The following is a 19,275-nucleotide window of genomic DNA, read 5'->3' as shown; positions in this document are numbered from 1 at the left end:
CCGTATTTGTTTTAGTCCAAAAAAAACGAGAATAATTCAATACCTAAGCTCCAGTAATGTCAATGCGCAACCGCGGCATCTAATGTCATAGAATGTACAGGCCATTCACCACAATGCTCATCAAATCAGTTTGAAAATTTCATGCATGGGCATTATACTTAGTTTGTCTTACCTTCTTGGATACAAGTAGCCAGAAGTAACGAATCCTGTCCAGTTGCCAGGAGCTGGAAGCAAAAATAAACATCAATCATCGCCAGGCAAATGTTTTGTTGATTTGAAAGACTTTGGGCATGAACTTGCCGCTTGAACCTTGTGATTGATGTACTAGAAACTTGGGTTTGAACTGAGATGTTAGCGGTCTCTCCCCATCCAGTTCCTTTCAGCGCAATTAATACGATTCTGATCCTTTGGACAATAGTTACACGTTGAACTCCCACAGAAAACCTTTTAAAGGTGTCTTCCGAGGCAGATGTTCCCCAGTTTAGACCATCAGCATCCTTTGAAGTTCAAGATTGAGAGTGGAGACTGCATGGTGGTCTGAACTGTCAAGGACACGCCTGCTTTTAGTGCTGAGGAACTGTCTTGACCAAGCTTCAATAAATGTATTAAACATTTTGCAATTCAAATGTATTTGGTATAATTTTAAAAATATATTTTAAAAAGACGCAAGAAATTTCACATCAGTTTCAACAGGACAAAAAGGCAAAAGACCACGATGAACATTAATCAGGAGAGGAACTTAAGAGGAAAATGTGACATAAATGTAAAAAAAAATGCATGTTATACAGAAATCTATGGGAAGCTGACATTTATGTATCATAGCTAAATAAAAATAATATTTTGTTATTTCTCCATCGGATAGTTGTCTCAGGGTATTGATTATTCTATAGCTTAACGTTAAATAGCCGTGTTCATTCAATTACGAAAACGTGGGAAACCGAACCTACCTTTGCTATTGGCTCAGTGGAGGATGCCGAGAACCATCCACCGCACTTGCTTTTATAAGAAGAATGTTGCCGACATAGCGGCTGGCTTCTCCAAATATGGAAAATGTGACAATTGGCCCGATTCATTGACCCGACGCGGGGTTGCCAACTATCTTTTTTCCGAACGAAGAGTTATAATTAGTCGAAAAGCGTGCAACCCCTTAGATGTTGGAATGACGGAGCCATTAATCTTCCTGCCACTAAAACATATTATCAGTCGATCTGACGCTGATAGCCTCAGCGATGTTTATATAAACCAGTGAATGATACCTCTCCCAAATTGCCTCTGTTGGAGATGCACAGCAGAGACCAAGACTGGTCTAAGTGTCATTTATTATAGTTTTCAATTATCCAGAGTTGTGTAGGTAACGAACAATTTCAGCCTGGCGCAAGTGAATGCTGCATTGGCAAGAGGCTAGATCTGTTTTTAGGGGATTTTGTAGGCGGGAGGAAAATTATAAAAGTAACTATAGCGGGAAGGTGGAGACGACCTGCAACTGGGATGTATCTGTTATCAGGATGTAACCTTGATTTGAAAAGTTGAGTGGTAGAAATATCCCAGATTGTGGTGATTTAACAGATTAAAGCATCGCTGTACCGGATTATTTGCTATCCATTACATTCATTGGAAGCAAGCCACAAAACACATTTCCAGAGAATTGCAGGTGCCGGTGTTGGACTGGGGTGTACAAAGTTAAAAATCACACCACACCAGGTTAAGTCCTAAAATAACTTTGCAGCTCTTGAGAAGTCGTTACTTGGCGTCATCGCCAATAATCCTTCATCAACCTGTTCTAGTTCCTCTATCTGTTTCCTAGTCTAACTGAACTTCATGGTTTGCATGAGAGAAATCCAGAGAATTCATTACTTTACACACTTATTAAACGTTTAGGACACCAACGCCATTTGCTAGCTCGCCTCGAAGTTACAGCCCATCTTGACTTTAAACTGTACCTTTTTGTCCACAGTGTTACAGGGTCAAAATATGGAACCTCTTGTTTAAATGCGCTGACGGTGTTGCTCCTGCCTCAACTACCGCTTTCTATTAGGGACTGGCAAGAAATACTGGCCTTGCCAAAGACACTCACATCTCAGGATCTAATGAAAAATAAATTTAAATTAAGCCCCCCAAAAATTTGCAACCAAGACACATATGTAAACGTAGTGGCTGTAGTACCGCCTGCCTCTAAGCGTCTCAGGCTGTCTGCATGTGGAGTGAACCGGCTTGGCTCCCCGTTTTCAATTCTTACAATCACACTTTAGTGCTCGACTGTATAAATCAGCGTGGCCCCCTGGTTTCCCCGCTGTTTGTCTGTGATCTGCTTTCCCCTTTTTCATTCCTGCTTTGGGGAAGAGCTTGTGTGGTCTGACAGATTCCCGCAATCAGTGACGCGCCGGTTAGATGAGAGGGTGCATAAAAACCCTGCGACCTTCGGGATCTTCCCCCTTCGGGAGCTGGAGCGGAACTCTGTCGGAGAGCGCCGCAGGCTTGTTGCTTTCTGAATTACGACAAGGATCGCTCCCAAATCTAAGAATAATTTTTAAAAAAAGCACGCTTGAACCAAATTTACTTTCGATTAAGTAGCTGTTGAGGAGAAAATAAATAGGGCAGAACGCACTGGGAATTCAGTGACATTAGGTGAGTAACTCCAGTAAGAGGTTCTTGGGTAATGAGGGCAAAATTATGACTTCGCAAGATGTTTAATGAACTGTTTCTTTTTCGCGACCCTTTAAAAATGATCGACAATAAACGAGATACATGGACTCCGCTCCCGTTTGATGCTAATGTGCACATGCCCAGGCAGTTCAGTTACTAAACAAACACCCGAAAGAACTGCCGGTGCTCGAAATCAGGAACAAAAAAACCCCCAGCAATTGCTGGAAAAGTTCAGCAGGTCTGGCAGCATCTGTGGAGATAAATCAGAGTTAACGTTTCGCGTCGGGTCGGGAAGGGTCGACCCTTCCTCTGACCTGTTAATCTATTGCATGAAGGATTCTTGTGTTTCTTTTAATGCTTTGGTTCAACCCCTAAAATGTCACCCTTCTCTACAACAACTGAAACATTCTGAAAGGCAAGAAGGAAAGTTCCTTATAAAAGAGACCTAAGGGGCAACTTTTTTTTTCACACAGAGGGCGGTGCGTGTATGGAATGAGCTGCCAATGGAAGTGGTGGAGGCTGGTACAATTGCAACATTGAAGAGACATTTGGATGGGTATATGAATAGGAAGGGTTTGGAGGGATATGGGCCAGCTGCTGGCAGGTGGGACTAGATTGGGTTGGGATATCTGGTCAGCATTAATGAGTTGGACCGAAGGGTCTGTTTCCATGCTGTACATCTCTATGACTCTATGAAGTGTCCCATTATTGCAATGCGGCACATTCAGTACTCCAACATTGCATGTTCCATTGTGTGGCTGGAAAGTCAATGCACCACTTCCCCACCTCCTCACCTACCCCCTCCCTAAGAAATAGAACAATTTTATGAGGAATCAGGCTCCACTAGTAAGAATTTGAGACTAAATGTCCCAAATGTCTCTTACTTCACAACCACTGCTGGCAGTACATTCCATGCACACACCACTCTCTGCATAAAGAACCTACCTCTGACATCTCCCCTATGTCTTCCTCCAATCACCTTAAAATTATGACCATTGGTGACAGCCATATCTGCCCTGGGGAGAAGTCTCTAGCTATCTACTCTATCTATGCCTCTCATTACCTTGTACACTTCTATTAAGTCACCTTTCTTCCTTTTCTCCAGTGTGAAAAGTCCTAGCTCACTCAACTTCTTTTCATAAGACGTGTCCTCCAATCCAGGCAGCATCTTGGTGAACCTCCTCTGCACCCTCTCTAAAGTTCTTCCTATATAATAAGGTGACCAGTGGAGTAAATTGAGGGATGTGTAGGTTAGGTTCATCTTCAATTAAGATAAATGCCTGGCACAACATTGTGGGCCAAAGGGCCTGTAACTGTGCTGTACTGTTCTATGTTCTATATTCATCTCTTTTCAGTTTCATTAGTTGGATGCTGTAATGTGCTGTCAATGTGTTCTACAGCAGTCGTCGATTATCAAGCTCTGCATCACATACATTGTGTAAGTGCTGAGATGAATCAGAGCACTTCTCCCATTGGAAAATTGCTATTATACAATAAAAACTGAATGAAACACTGTCTGAGAATTCTGTGTGTCATGACCTGAAATGATTTAAATCTACAGCTCTTTAAAACTGAAAATAAAAGTTTCTGCAGCTTACACTTATGTTTTCCATCTGTTGCTGGAATGCGTTGATTGACAGGGTACCCAGTATAGCTTAAAAAAAGAAACATGGTCATAAGTTTTAGTAATTTTAATAGGCTTCGCTATAATTGTTTATGCCAGCTGAGTCCATTATGAATACTTGGATAAGCTTCAAGATATCCACAACCACCTAGTTCAACAATTGGGCTGACAGATTAACTTTGAATAATGTCCCAAAACTGTCTTGATTTGTGACACAAGGGGATCTTAAGTTTTTTTGAATAGCTTTTTTAAAGTGAAAGTTCTTTTCAGCATGAATTGTGTTACTATGATAGCTTTGTTAGATTGTTAGAAGTTTTTTTTAAATGTCCGTTTCAAAGAGGCCTCTGAGGTATATTCATAGTGTCATAGAGTCGAGATTTGCAGCATGGAAATAGACCCTTTTGCTTAACTTATCCAAGCCACCCAGCTTTTGCAAGTAACCTAGTGGCATTTACTTGTGTTTGGTCCATATCTCTCCATAAGAGAAAATGAAGATTGCAGATGCTAGAGAATCAGAGTCAAAGTGTGGCACTGCAAAAGCACAGCAGGTCAGGCAGCATTCTAGGAGCAGGAGAGTTGATGTTTCGGGCAGAAGCCCTTCATCAGGAATGTGGGGGTGGGGGGAGGTGAATGGAAGAGGACTGAGAAATAAATAAGAGGGTGGGGGTCAGGCTGGAGGGAGGCAGCTGGGAAGGCAATTGGTAGATGCGAGTGGGGGGTGATTGTGACAGGTCAGTGGGGAGGGTGGAGTGGATAGCTGGGAAGGAAGATGGACAGGTAGAGCAGGTCAAAAGGGCAGTGCCGAATTGGAGGGTTAGAACCAGGATGAGGGTGGGGGGAAGGGAGATTTGGAAACTAGTGGCATCAACATTGATGCCATATGGTTGAAGGGTCCTAAGACAGAAGATGAGGCATTCTTCCTCCAGGCATTGGGTGGCTTGAATTTGATGGTGGAGGAGGCCTAGGACTTGGGTCTCCTTGGTGGAGTGGGAGGGGGAGTTGAAGTGGTCGGCCACAAGGTGGTGGGGTTGTTTGGTGTTTGTGTCCAAGAGATGTTCCGTGAAGTGTTCCATGAGTTGACGTTCTGTCTCCCCAGTTTAGAGGAGACCACATCAAGAGCAATGGACACAGTAGATGAAGTGGGTGGAAGTGCAGGAAAATCTCTGCTGGATGTGAAAAGATCCTTTGGTGCCTTGGACAGAGGTGAGGTGGGAAGTATGGGTGCAGGTTTTACACCTCTTACAGCAGCAAAGGAAGGTGTTGGATGTGGAGGGTGGAATGGTGGGGGGTGTGGACCTAATGAGGGGGCCACAGAGGGAATGGTCTCTGCAGAATGCAGGCAGGGTTGGGAAGGGAAATATGTCTCTGGTGGTGGGGTCTGATTGTAAGTGGCAAATTAGGACCAGGACGGTTCTATCCTTGTTGCAGTTGGAGGGGTGGGATTCAAGGGCAGAGGTGTGGAAAGTGGAGGAGATGCACTGGAGGGCGTTGTTGATCACGTGCAAGGGGAGATTGTGGTCCTGGAAATCAGAGGCCATCTGGGATGTCCTGAAAATGGCATTGGTCCTCCTGGGAGCAGATACGACAGAGGCTCAGGAATTCAGAGTAAGGGATTGTATTTTTATAGGAGAAGGGGTGGGAGGAGATGTAGCCCTGATCGCTGTGGGGGTTTGTGGGTTTGAAATAGATGTCTGTGCTGAGTCAATCACTGGAGATGGAGACAGAGAGGTCCAGGAAGGTGAGGGGGATGTTGGAAATGGTCCAGGTGAGCTTAAGGTCAGGGTGGGAAGTGTAAGTGAAGTTGAGGAACTGTTCCACCACCACGTGGGAGCAGGAGTTGGCACCAATACAGTCATCAATATATCGGCGGAAGAGGTGGGGGATGCTGCCAGTGTAACATATCCCTCCATACCTATCCCATCAATGTACTTGTCCAAATGTTTCTTAAATGATGAAATTGTACTCTCCACCACTAACTCTGGCAGCCCATTCCAGCCATTCAGCTCCCTCTGTGTGGAAAGGCTCCACTAGACCCTTTTCCATCTCTCCTATCTCACCTTAAACCAATGCCCTCTAGTTTTAGATTCCCCTACTATAGAGAAAACAGTTGGCTATCTACTTTATGTATAGTTAAAGATAAAAATAAAACTGTAGATGCTGGAATCCAAGGTAGCAATGCAGGAGGCTGAAAGAACACAACAAGCCAGGAAGCATCAGGAGGCAGAGTCAACATTTCGGGTGTAACCCTTCTTCAGGACGTCACCACCTCCTGGTGCTTCCAGCTTGCTGTGTTTTTCCAGCCTCCTGCTTGTTACCTACTTTATCTATGCCTCTCATAATTTTAAAGACTACTTTAAGGTCACCCCTCAGTTTCCTACACTTCAGGGAAAGAAGACTGGATCTAAAAGTTAAAGTTCTAAATTGGAGGAAGGCCAATTTTGATCACATTAAGCAAGAACTTTCAAAAGTTAATTACCAGCAGATGTTCACAGGTAAAGGAACGGCTGGAAGTTGGGAAGGCTTCAAAAATGAGATAATGAGAGTCCAGAGACAGTGTGTTCCTGTTAGGGTGAAAGGAAAGGTTGGTAGGTATAGGGAAAGCTGGATGACCAGAGACAAATGAGGTTTTAGTTAAGAGAAAGAAGGAAGACAGCAGAGATCAAGTGAATCCTTAAAAGGATACAAAGGCAGTAGGAGTGTACTTAAAAGGGAAATCAAGAGGGCAAAAAGGGGATATGAGGTAGCTTTGGCAAGTAGGGTTAAGGAGAATCCCAAGGGATTTTATAAATACATTAAGGATGAAAGGGTAAAAAGGGAACAAATAGGGCCCCTCACAGATCAGCAAGGCAGCTTATGCTGTGGAACCACAAGAGATGGAAGAGATACTAAACAAATATTTTGTATTAGTGTTTACTGTAGAGAAGGACATGGAAGATATAGAACGTGAGGAAATAGATTGACATCTTGAAAAAATGTCCATATTTCAGAGGAGGAGGTGCTGGATGTCTTAAATCGCATAAAGGTGGATAAATCCCCAGGACTTTGTGGGAAGCGAAGGAAGTGTTTGCTGCGCCCATTGTTGAGATATTTGTATCACATTGTTGAAATATTTGATAGTCACAGGTGAGATGCCAGAAGACTGGAGGTTGACTAGCCCCAGCCTATTCAGCCTCTCCCTATAGCTCAAGCCCTCCAACCCTGGCAACATCCTTGTTAATCTTTTCTGAACCCTTTCAAATTTCACAAACCCCTTCTGATAGGAGGGAGACTAGAATGGCACACAATTTTCCAAAAGTGGCCTAACCAATGTCCTGTACAGCTGCAACATAACCTCCCAACTCTTATACTCAATGTTCTGACCAATAAAAGAAAGCATACCAAATGCCTTCTTCAGTATCCCAATTACTGCATGGTGGCTCAGTGGTTAGCACTGCTGCCTCACAATGCCGGGGACCCGGGTTTGATTCCAGCCTCGGGTGACTGTCTGTATGGAATTTGCACATTCTCCCTGTCTCTGCATGGGTTTTCTCCAGGAGCTCTGCTTCCTCCCACAATCCAAAAGACGTGCAGGTTAGGAGAAGTGGCCATGCTACATTGTCCATAATGTTCAATGATGTGTAGTTTAGATGCATTAATCAGGGGTAAATATAGGTTAGTAAGGTAGGGGTGGGTTACTCTTCAGAGGGTCACTGTGGACTTGTTGGGCCGAAGGGCCTGTTCCCACACTGTAGGGATTCTAATTCATACCTGTGACTCCACTTTCAAGGAACTATGAACCTGCACTTCAATGGCTCTTTGTTCAGCAACACTTCCCAGGACCTTACCATTAAGTGTATAAGTCCTGCCCTGATTTGCCTTTCCAAAATGCAGCACCTCACATTTATTGAAATTAAAATCCATCTGCCACTCCTCAACCCATTGGCCCACCTGATCAAGATTCCATTTTACTCTGAAATAGCCTTCTTCATTGTCCACTACACCTCCTTTTTGATGTTATCTGCAAACATACTAAATATATCTCCTTTGTTCACATCCAAATTATTTATATAAATGATGAAAAGCAGTGGATCCACCATCAATCCTTGTGGCACACCATTGGTCACAGGTCTCCAGTCTGAAAAGCAACCCTCCACCACCACCCTGTTGTCTATATCCAAGTGGCTAGTTCTCTCTGTATTCCATGAGATCTAACCTGGCTAACCAGTCTACCATGAGGAACCTTGTCGAATACCTTACCGAAGTCGTTATAGATCATGTCCACCACTCATCAATCCTCTTTGTTATTTCTTTAAAAAACTCAATGAAGTTACTGAGACTTGATGTCCCATGCACAAAGCCATGATGACTATCCCTAATCAGTCCTTGCCTTTCCAATAATGTAAATCCTGTCTCTTAAGATTTCCTCCAACAATTTGCCCACCACTTATGTTAGGCTCACTGGTCTACAATTCCCTGGTTTTCCTTACCACCTTTCTTAAATTTCTTTGCAGCATCTGAGGCATTATAGATGTTTATAAAATAATGAAGGGTATGGATAGAGTGAATCGATAAGGTCATTTCCCTGGGTGAAAGAGTCAAAAACTAGAGGACATATGTTTAGGTGAGAGGGGAAAGATTTAAAATGGACTCAGGGGAAAATAAGGTGGTATGTGTATTGTATGAGTTGCCAGAGGAAGTGATGGAGGCTGATACAATTACAACATTTAAAAGGCATCTGGATGGGTATTTGAATAGGAAGAGTTTAGAGGAAAATGAGACTAGATTAATTTTGGATACCTGGTCAGCAGGTTATAGTCCAACAAGTTTATTTGGAAACACTAGCTTTCAGATTGCTGCTCCTTCATCACCAGAGGGGCCTTGTTGTGTGCTGTACATCTCTATGACTCTAATTCCTAGGCTAGCCAGCTTCTCCCTATGACTCAAACCTTCCAGTCCAGACAGCATCCTAGTAAATCTTTTCTCCACTCTTTCTAGTTTAATAATACTTTTACTTCATGCCGTACTCCAAATGTAGCCTTACCAATGTCTTGTGCAGCTGCAACAAAATGTCCCAATCCTATACTCAGTGCCCTGACTGATGAAAGCAATCATGCCGACAGCCTTCTTCACCATCCTGTCTATGTGTGACTCCACTTTCAAGGAGCTATGAACCAGTGCACCTAGATCTCTTTGTTCTGTAACTCTCCCCAAGGCCCTATCATTGATTGTGTTAGTCATACCCAAAATTAAACTCCAACTGCCATTCCTTAGCGCACTGGCTCAGTTGATCAAGTTCTCGCTGTATTCCCAGATAACCTTCATCTCTATCTGCTCTACCATCAATCTTGGTGTCATCCACAAACTTACCAACCATACCTCCTAAATTCTCATCCAAATCATTTAGGTAAATGACAAATAACAGTAGATCAGCAACAATGCCTGTGGCACATCATTGGTCACAGGCCTCCAATCTGAAAAATAACCATCTACCAAGATCCTTTGTCTTCTACTGTCAAGCCAATTTTATATCCAATTAGCTAGCTTTCCCAGGATCCTGTGAGATTTAATCTTACTCTTCAACCTGCCATGCAGTACCAAGTTCATGTAGACAATATCTACTGCAGTGCACCTCATCCACCGTCTTGGTCACTCCTTCAAAAAACTCAATCAAATCTATGAGACACAATTTCCCATGCACAAAGCCATGCTGACCATCCTAAATCCTTGCCTCTCTAAATGCCTGTATATCCTGTCTCTCAGAAACCCCTTGAACACGTTACCCACCATAGATGTTAGGTTCACTTATTTGTAGTTCCCAGGCATTTCCCTCAGCCTTTTGTAATAAGGGCACAACATTAGCCACCTTCCAATCTTCGGGGAACTTCACCTGTGGCTGTCGATGAAACAAATTTCTCTGCAAAGAGTCCGCAATTTGTTCCCTAGTCTCCTAAAAAGTCCTGGGATATATTTCATCAGGTCCTGGGACTTTATTGCATTTTAAGACTTCCAGCATGTTCTCTTCTGCATTGTGGACTCTCTTCAAGTCATCACTATTTATTTCACCAATATCTCTAGCATCCAGGCCTTTCTAAATAGTAGATGCTCACAAGAAATATTAATTTAGGATCTCACCTATCTCATGTGGTTACATGCATAGATGGACTTGTTGATCCTTAAGGTGTCCAATTCCCTCCCTAGTTACACTTTTGTCCTTCATGTACTTGTAGAATCTCTGGAGTTTCCTTTACTTTATCTGCTAAAGCCATCACATGTCCCCTTTTAGTCCTCCTGATTTCTCTCTTAAGTGTGCTCTGACACCCTCTGTACTCCTCAAGGAATTCACTTGATCACAGCTGTATATATGTGACATATGCCTCCTTTTTCTTGAGCAGGGCCCCAACAACTCTAGTCATCCAATAGGGTTCCCTAGTCCTGCCAGCCTTCATTCATAAACACAACATGCTGACCCTGAACTCTCATGAACTCACTTTTGAAAGCCTCCCACTTACCAGATGTCCCTTTGCATGCAAACAACCTCCCCAATTGACTTTTGAAAGTTCCTGTTTGAATCCCACCCTGGCAGATGGTGGAATTTGAATTCAATAAATATCTGGAATTAAGAGTTGAATGCTGACCATGAATCCATTGTCAATTATTGGAAAAACCCATCTGGTTCACAGTTCTCTTTTAGGAAAGGGATCTGTTGTCTTTACCTGGTCTGGCCTACATCTGACTCCAGACCTACAGCAATGTGATTGACTCTTAACTGCCCTCTGGACAATTAGGGATGGGCAATAAATGCTGCCTGGCCAGCAATGCTCTCATCCTGTGAATGAATAAAGTAAAATAAAAACTTTAACTTGTGGACCAGACCTATTCTTTTCCATAGGTATTATAAATCTAATGGAATTATGGTCACTAGTCCTAAAGTGCTGCCCCACTATTACTTCCATCACTTACCCTGCCTTATTTCCCAAGAGGAAGTCAAGTTTTTCCCCTTCTCCAGTAGGGCCATCTACATATTGCATGAAAACTTCTTTATGACCACATTTAACAAATTTCTCTCTATCCAAGCCCTTAACACTATGGCAGTCCCAGTCGATGTAAGGAAAGTTAAAATCCCGTGCTTTTACAATCCTATTATTCTTGCAGCAATCTGTGATCTGCTTACATATTTGCTCCTCTATCTTCCACTGACTATTGGAGGGATAATAGTACAATTTTATTAAATGATCTCCCCATTTTATTTCTCAGTTCTACATGTAGACTCAGCAGATGAATCCTCAAGAATGTCCTCTCTTAGTACTGCCGTGATGTCCTTCCTAATCAAAAATGCAACTCCCCTCCTCTCTAGCCCACCCTTCTATCCTTCCAGTGGCATCTGTACCCCAGAACATTGGATTGCCAGTCCTGTCCTGGCTTAGCTATGTTTCAGCTAATAGCTATAATATCCCAGTCCCATACACCCATATATGCTCCAAATTCATTTGCCTTATCTGTCAGTTCTCTTGCATTAAAATAAACGCAGTTTAACCCAAACTTGCCTTGTTTCCTGTCACGCTCTCACCTACCATATCTAGCATGAGGATTATCAACACAGCCTTTATTATTTGACTTGCTCTCATTAAGTTCTGTACTGTTCTCAACCTTCTGTTTTGTCTCCCTACTGCAATAAATCCTATCTCTCTGCCAGACTAGTTTAGACCCTCCTGAGTGGCTCTAGCAAATCTCCCTGTCAGGATGTTGGTTCCCCCTCTATTAGTGGATATGAGATGAGCAGATACGGAGGATGCATGGAGGAGCATGAAGAGGGCAAGGGGAATATGAAGGGCTGTGGGAAATGTGAGGGGCATGGATTCATTTTTGGTTAACAGAAATGAGTGCTGATGGCTTGAGGGCCTTACATTCATTATCGGGTCAGAACCAATGTCCCAAAAATGGAGGTGAAATTTCTAACCGGTTGGCTAGAATGTTTAACTTTTTAACTTTGTTTCTTTATTTTTCTGCTTTGTATCTAAGATTCTGCACCTTTAAGATGGTACCATAACTGGCGACTTGTAAAGTTTCCACTGTACATATGTGAGTACATGTTACGATAAACCTAATTCTAATTGCTATCTGGCCACCTCCCCCAACACCTTTGCCCCGCGGTGAATTTTTGAAAGGAGGTATATTTGCTGAATCAGAAAGTTTCCGAATTTGACCTTAACACCTCCTCCAAGACAATTTAGCCTTTTTAAAATCTGTTTTAACCATTTGAAATTTTTCATGTTCAAACTGTAACAAACAAAATAAAAATAATTAAATGACTACTAGATATGATTCAAAATTGCAAGCATTTTACAAAAGACAGCTGAAATTAGGATGAAAAGGCTTTAAGTCTTCCTCTCACCTTCTTACATTCTCTCTCACAGGTGCCATGAATTGCTTCCATTTTTGGAATATGAACAAAACAGAATCTATAAACAATTACTGGAGTCTTTCAATTTAGTTTCATTTTTCAAAATTAGTGATCTTTTACTAATTTTGCAACATATAAACAAACCCTACATCCAAATACACAAGCCTTTAGCTAAGTGAAAGCAGTCTGTATATAATTTCTGTAATTAAAACTTTTTCCTTTGTTCTCTTTGACTTCTTTAAATAATTGAGCTGATTTGAGAAACGTACTGAGGAGGACAATAATGTTTGCAACTTTCTACAACAGACAATCTCAGAAGATGAGCATCCCAGAAAATAAGCATTCCAGAAGAAGTCAAAAATCACAGCGACAATGCTCAATGCACTAGAAGATCAAGAATTTTCAAAATCGTAACTTTAAGATATGTCTGACATGTTCAAACCTCAGAATTTGTCAATGATTCACTGAATGCATTCTGTAAATATAACCAAGCTAACATATATTCTAACCTTGCAACTTATTCATGTTGTAGTATAAGTTATGATTCAAAAACTAAGCTCCTTCTTCTTTAACAGCGTAACAATTCTACCTTTGCATTTGTAATTCTATTACTTAATTGTATGTATCTCACATCCTTAACTTTTCTCATGGGTGTAATTGCACCGTATAGATGTTCAAAGTAATTTTTCATCACAGATAGCTGACCTGTTGAATATTTTCTATTACTGAATAAAGTACTACTGAGTACTCCAATTTTGTCCTTACTTTGTCTTTGATTTAACTAATTTTGCAGGATTGTGCATGCCATTCTCAGGTGATTGGCTCTAAGTGTATCTATTGAGATAGTTTAGGCTGTAATTTATTACAGTTCAAAGGTGTGTTAATCAGCTGGTGTGTAAACTTTAAGATATGACTTGCAGATCCCTGTTCTCCTTCTGTGTATTTAAGAAAAAATAGAAAATATTAGAAAATAATAGAAAAATTTGTTGGTGTGTTGCATTTTGTTACAATGAAATTGGTGATGCATAATGTGGTAACTCTGATGTACTAATGATAGTTAGCATTGGCTTACAAGAAAATATTACATCCAGCAGTTTTAATATATCCATACATCTTTGTGCATTGATGAGTATATCAAATCAATGAAAAACTCTTCTTACAGTTTTTTAAATCACTTGTAGAATGTGAGCTTCATTGTCTCAGCCAGCATTTATTGCCTATCCCTAGCTACCCTCGAGAAGGCGCTTGAAGTGCTGTAATCCATGTACTGTAGGTAGACTCACAATGTTATTAGGGAGGGACTTCCAGGAATTTGACCCAACAACCCTGACATAATTCCATGTCAAGATGGTGAGTGGCTCAGGAGAAGGTGAGGACTGTGGATGCTGCAGATCAGAGTTGAAGAGTGTGGTGCTGGAAAAGCACAACCGGTCAGGCAGCATCCAAGGAGCAGGAGAATCGATGTTTCGAGTATAAGCCCTTCATAACATGAGTGGCTGCAAAGGGATCCTGAAGGTGCTGGTGTTTTGATGTATCTGCTGCCCTTGTCCTTCTAGATGGTAGTATGGCTTACCTAGTCCTTTTGGAAGCCCACAGAAAATTCGCAGTCAATATCTGACAACTGGTTTTATGTTATCCATTTCACAAAACTCCAATCTTGGAATATTATAAATGCAATTTGAACAAACTATAACACCTACTCCTGAATTTCCCTAAAGTACATAAAATATATCAAGGAAGCTCATTTTCATTAAATTTGATATAACAATAAAATCTCTGTTTAACATTTTCTACAACAAATAAGAACTGTGGAAGTGCATTTCTAAGTTTTCCCGAATGTATGTATTCAAAAGACTAACAAAACAATTCATAAGTGAATATCAAATGAAACAGATCTAGATTTACAAGGAAATAAAGATTTTATTGTTCTTAATTGAATACAAAGAAATTCACATTATGCAGATTTCTTGTATTCACTGCTGAATTGCTGAATCAGCTTCACTCTTCACTTTCTAGCCCTTTCTGTAAAGTAAAATTGAAAACAATAGTTAGAGGCTGATATACATAAATATATAGCTGATACTCATACTTTAATATCTATTAGTCAAGAATTTACTGTCAAAATAGCATTCACCGTTACTTACGCTTAAAAAGTTTAATCTACTTCAAGTAAGGGATAGATATACAGCTGAATACAAATATCCAAATGTCACAAACTTTATTGCACCTCTCTGTTATCAGCTTCTCAAATATGCTAACTTACAATGTAACACACTACGGATGTACATTGAATGTCATTAGGTTTCTTGATATTTTTAATTAACTTGTTCAGATATGTTATGAACACCCCTGGAACAGGTGGGATTTGAACTCGAGCCTTCTGACTGAGTGGTTGGGACATCATGAGATCCTTTTACTTGTACATTGAGACAAACGAAACCTTACAGCTGTGTAAGGCTAGAATTAATAGTTAATAGCCGCAGCACAGTTTTATTGGCCATTCGCCTCTTTGGCATTGAAAAATAGCCATTATAGATATGGAGTCTTATTCTTTAATATTTTGATTTTTAGAGGGAAAATGTTAAAAATATCAAATTTTAAACATGTTTGTTTCTTTAATACTTTAATATCTTCCTCACTCAATCCAATCTTTATTTTTGCTACCGTTTATCTTTTCCCTGATTCATCAATTAATTCATCCCTTTAATTCTTTTTCTCAGTCTCACAGACAGGACACATCCTTCTCGATCACATATTCAAACATATTATATAGCTCATCATGGAGACAGGTAGGCCTTGAACTCCGACCTGAAGGAAGGGATACTGAGAGAAGAGTGCTTCTTGATATGTCCTGTATTTATTTGGTCAATGGAGGAGATCATTGCACTGACTCAGTTCTCTTCCATTGCGGCATTTTGTTTCCCCCCCTGAACTTGGTTCATATTTGCAGCAAGTTTGGTGGAAACACTTTTTGAGCTGAAAGGTGCAGGGGCAAGACTAAATAATTAGCAAATGTCATTATATACTCAGTTACTTCCAAACTCTGACCACCAGCTGGAATGTTTTGACATATCACCACAATAAGTTTGAATTTACAATGTGCACGTTACCTTGCTTACAAAATCACGACTTTTAGCCCTGAGTTTGTTGACCTGGGATTCTGCAATATCAGCACGTTCCTCTGCTTCCTCCAATTCATGTTGTACCTTCCTAAATTTAGATAAGTGCACATTGGATTGCTCCTCCTAAAGAAAAAGGTCAATAGAATAGATGTGACCAAGCAAATATAAGCAATTACAATTATAGTTCTGAAAGTAACATATTTATCAAGCAAGCAACAGCAATCTTATTAGCAAAATATAAAGTAGTTGTACTACATTTTTTATCTCTGTTAATTGGAATGTCAAGGACACAAACTTTTAGCATCTTTTCTTACGAATCTAACGGTACCCAGAGAACCACTTGGAATGGCTTCACTTTCCAAACCTCCATTTATCTGGTGGCCTCCAAGTATCTATCCTTAAACACTTCTAATCCCTTAGTCACAGAATGCCTGTCAGGAACACAATGGTACCACCCTGTTTATCATTATAACTGCTTTGCAATCCCTCCATTGTTGCTAAATGATCACATGGTGTATCTGATATCTGGTTGAACACAAATTTTCACAAAGTATTCGAAATATCTTCAGTCCCCACCACAAGCTAATAGTTGATGTAAAGTGAGCTTTTAATCACAAGAATGTACAGCCGAAAGATTCCCAATTTTCACCTCCAATACCTTGTCCAATCCTGTTCTCGCCTCAGATTATCTGCTACTGAAAACCTCATCCATGCTTTTGTCATCTCTAGACTTCACTCTTGTAATGCACTCCTGATTGGTCTCTCATTTTCTACGTTCCATAAGTTTGAGGCTATCCATAATTCTGCTCCCATGTCCTAACTTGCATTACATCCAGTCCTCCTGTGTTCATGATACTGGATTCCATTCCACGTATGTCTCAGTTTTAAAGACTTCATATCTGGTTACAAAGTCTTCCAGGGCCTCACCACCCCTTATATCTGTTATTTCCTGCAGCACTGAAGATCTCTGAGACAACTTTGCTCCTGTAATTAAGACCACTTATACATTATGATTTTAATTACTCCACCATTGGCAATTGCCCTTCAGATCCTAAAGTCTGAGACTTCAGAATTTTCTTCCTAAACCTTTCTTGGTATTCCTTTGAAGACAATCCTTAAAATCTACATATTTGATGATGTTCTTGGACATCCATCCTATTACCTGTTTATACAACTCAGTGTCAAATAGTTAAAGCAATGAAGTGGTGGAGGCTAGTACAATTGCAACATTTAACAGGCATCTTGATCGGTATATGAATAGGAAGGGTTTGGAGGGATATGGGCCAGGTGCTGGCAAGTGGGATGAGATTAGGTTGGGATATCTGGTCGGTGAGGATGAGTTGGACTGAAGGGTCTGTTTCTGTGCTGTACATCTGTATGACTCTTAACTGCTTTTTGAGTGATTAGGAATTGGCAATAAATGTCAGTAACACAGAGCTCCCATTGTTGAAGAAAATAGTTGATGTTATCTCTGTAAAGTACCATTGAGTGTTTCCTATGTTAATGATGCCACACAATTACATGTTATGTTGACTTGAACCTTTCTTTGCAGTTAATTACATAATCATCATGGAATAAACAATAGCTTTAGATAAAACCACAAGCATAAGCACATGGATGAAGATATATTATATTTTCTTAGCTGTGTGCTTGAAAGTATAAGCATTACTTACAGCCTCTTCAGACTGCCTCTTAAAGGTTTTAACTTTCAGTTGCAGTTTGTCAACTAGGTCCTGAAGGCGCAGATTATTTTTTCTGTCTTCTTCAGTCTGCGTACAGAATTTGAACAGTAAGTTATAGAGAATATTTACTGGCGACATTACCATTTGTAAAGTTCTCCAGCTAAATGTTTGTATTAAACAATTTAAAGTTTTCAGACTAACTTAATTATTTATGACTTAGTTACTTACTGACAGCTCAGTGTTCCATTCTGTAAGGCAAATCAAATCAAGCAGGAAAATTCTAAGTTTGAATAGCTGTGCTTTTTTAAATTTAAAAAAGTACTTTATTCATAAAGGTATCTTTATGTACATACATAGTCACTAAAGTAGTTCCATTCTGTACAGTAACATATTAAGAAAACAAAGTATCAGAGTTTGACTGTATCCAGCAAAGCAATCAAAGGCATTTCTTACTTGTACAAGATTATATTTACATACTTTTGAGGATGTGCTTTTTCATTAGTCGATCAGAGCAACAGAAGTGGAGCAGTGTACTGTTTTTGGTTTAGAGACTGAGAATAGTGTATGAGCCTAGCTTCTCTCTCATGGGACTGCTGTATGTCTGATGTCTGCAAATGATGGGTCAGGACATGTTAATGCTCAGTGAAGGTGGTATCAAGCTTTGCTGTGGCACTCTGTGACTAAACAACTATCATGGACAGACTATCAAGGGATATACATGAATAATAATAATTTGGTGAGGTACCAAAACATATGCAGTTATTCACATCAAATCAAACCCTCAGAAGAATGAAATCTGATGAGAAACAAAATATAATCTCCGAATAGAGGATCTTTGAGTTGATAAATATGTAAAATTACTGTTCCTAGTGGAACTGACATAGGGATCAGAAGGTTCCATCTTTTAATTCACTTTGCATTACATCTCTATCAGGATGCATTGCTTACCCTTAGTTGAAAAAGAAAAATCAGGACAAGCCTCCTGTTACCATCCAGTTTTGGGAGGTATGAAGCAAGAATGCTGAGCGAATCAGAATTGGGCCAATTAAGTTACTATTCATAATAGATAGCTGGTCAACACTCACTTGCTGATATTTCTCACAAAGTGACTGCAGTACTTGAATGAATTATAGAAGGGTGACTAGTCTTTCTGGTATTGCATTGTAACAAGAGGTAAAGGCTTAAAGAAAAGGAAAGGAAAACATCTTTGATTTAGAAAATAAATTAAAAGTTAATTCAAATTACATGACCCTACCTGATATAGGAGCTCTTTGACCTTCCTTTCAAATTTACGCAAACCTTTAATTGCCTCTGCACATCGTTTTTGCTCAGCTTCGAGTTCATTCTCAAGCTCACGTACCTACAATATAAATAAAGTCATCTTCAACAAAAAGCTAAGAACACCTGAATACATTTATATTTGTTCCAATAGAAGCATTGTGAGATTTTCTCTTTTGAGGATCACATTATTCATAAAGAGGAAGTACTAATGAATTGTGCCATAGTCTAGTTTGCACAATTCTTAAGATTTCATACCCTCGCCTCCAGTTTCTGGAGCTGTTTCTTTCCACCTTTCATAGCCAGCTGCTCTGCCTCATCCAGACGGAGTTGCAGATCTTTCACAGTCTGCTCCAGATTCTTTTTCATTCTTTCCAAATGAGCATTGGTGTCTTGTTCCTTTTTCAGTTCTTCTGCCATCATAGCAGCCTTGTAATGACATTATGAGATATCATCAGCATTAACTGACAGATAAAATGCGTCTTAAAAAGATCCAGTAGAGTACCATGGAATTACTATTAAAATTGATCCAGGGCCTTACATCTG

At 40.3% G+C, this 19,275-nt stretch overlaps 1 protein-coding gene across 1 annotated transcript; it reads right to left on the bottom strand.

Moving 5' to 3' along the window:
• Nucleotides 1-14,645: 14,645 nt before the first annotated feature.
• Nucleotides 14,646-19,149, bottom strand: LOC132827991 (myosin-7-like). Its single transcript, XM_060844844.1, has 5 exons — nt 18,988-19,149; nt 18,707-18,811; nt 17,443-17,538; nt 15,758-15,892; nt 14,646-14,669 (listed from the first exon to the last, which is right to left on the bottom strand). Exons 1-5 carry the CDS (start codon nt 19,147-19,149, stop codon nt 14,646-14,648), a joined length of 522 nt encoding a protein of 173 aa, XP_060700827.1.
• Nucleotides 19,150-19,275: the final 126 nt, after the last annotated feature.

The sequence above is a fragment of the Hemiscyllium ocellatum genome, chromosome 25, assembly GCF_020745735.1.
Source record: "Hemiscyllium ocellatum isolate sHemOce1 chromosome 25, sHemOce1.pat.X.cur, whole genome shotgun sequence".
NCBI lineage: Eukaryota > Metazoa > Chordata > Chondrichthyes > Orectolobiformes > Hemiscylliidae > Hemiscyllium > Hemiscyllium ocellatum.
The sequence above is the reverse complement of the archived record's forward strand: the minus strand, read 5'-3'. Positions and strand labels throughout refer to the sequence as shown.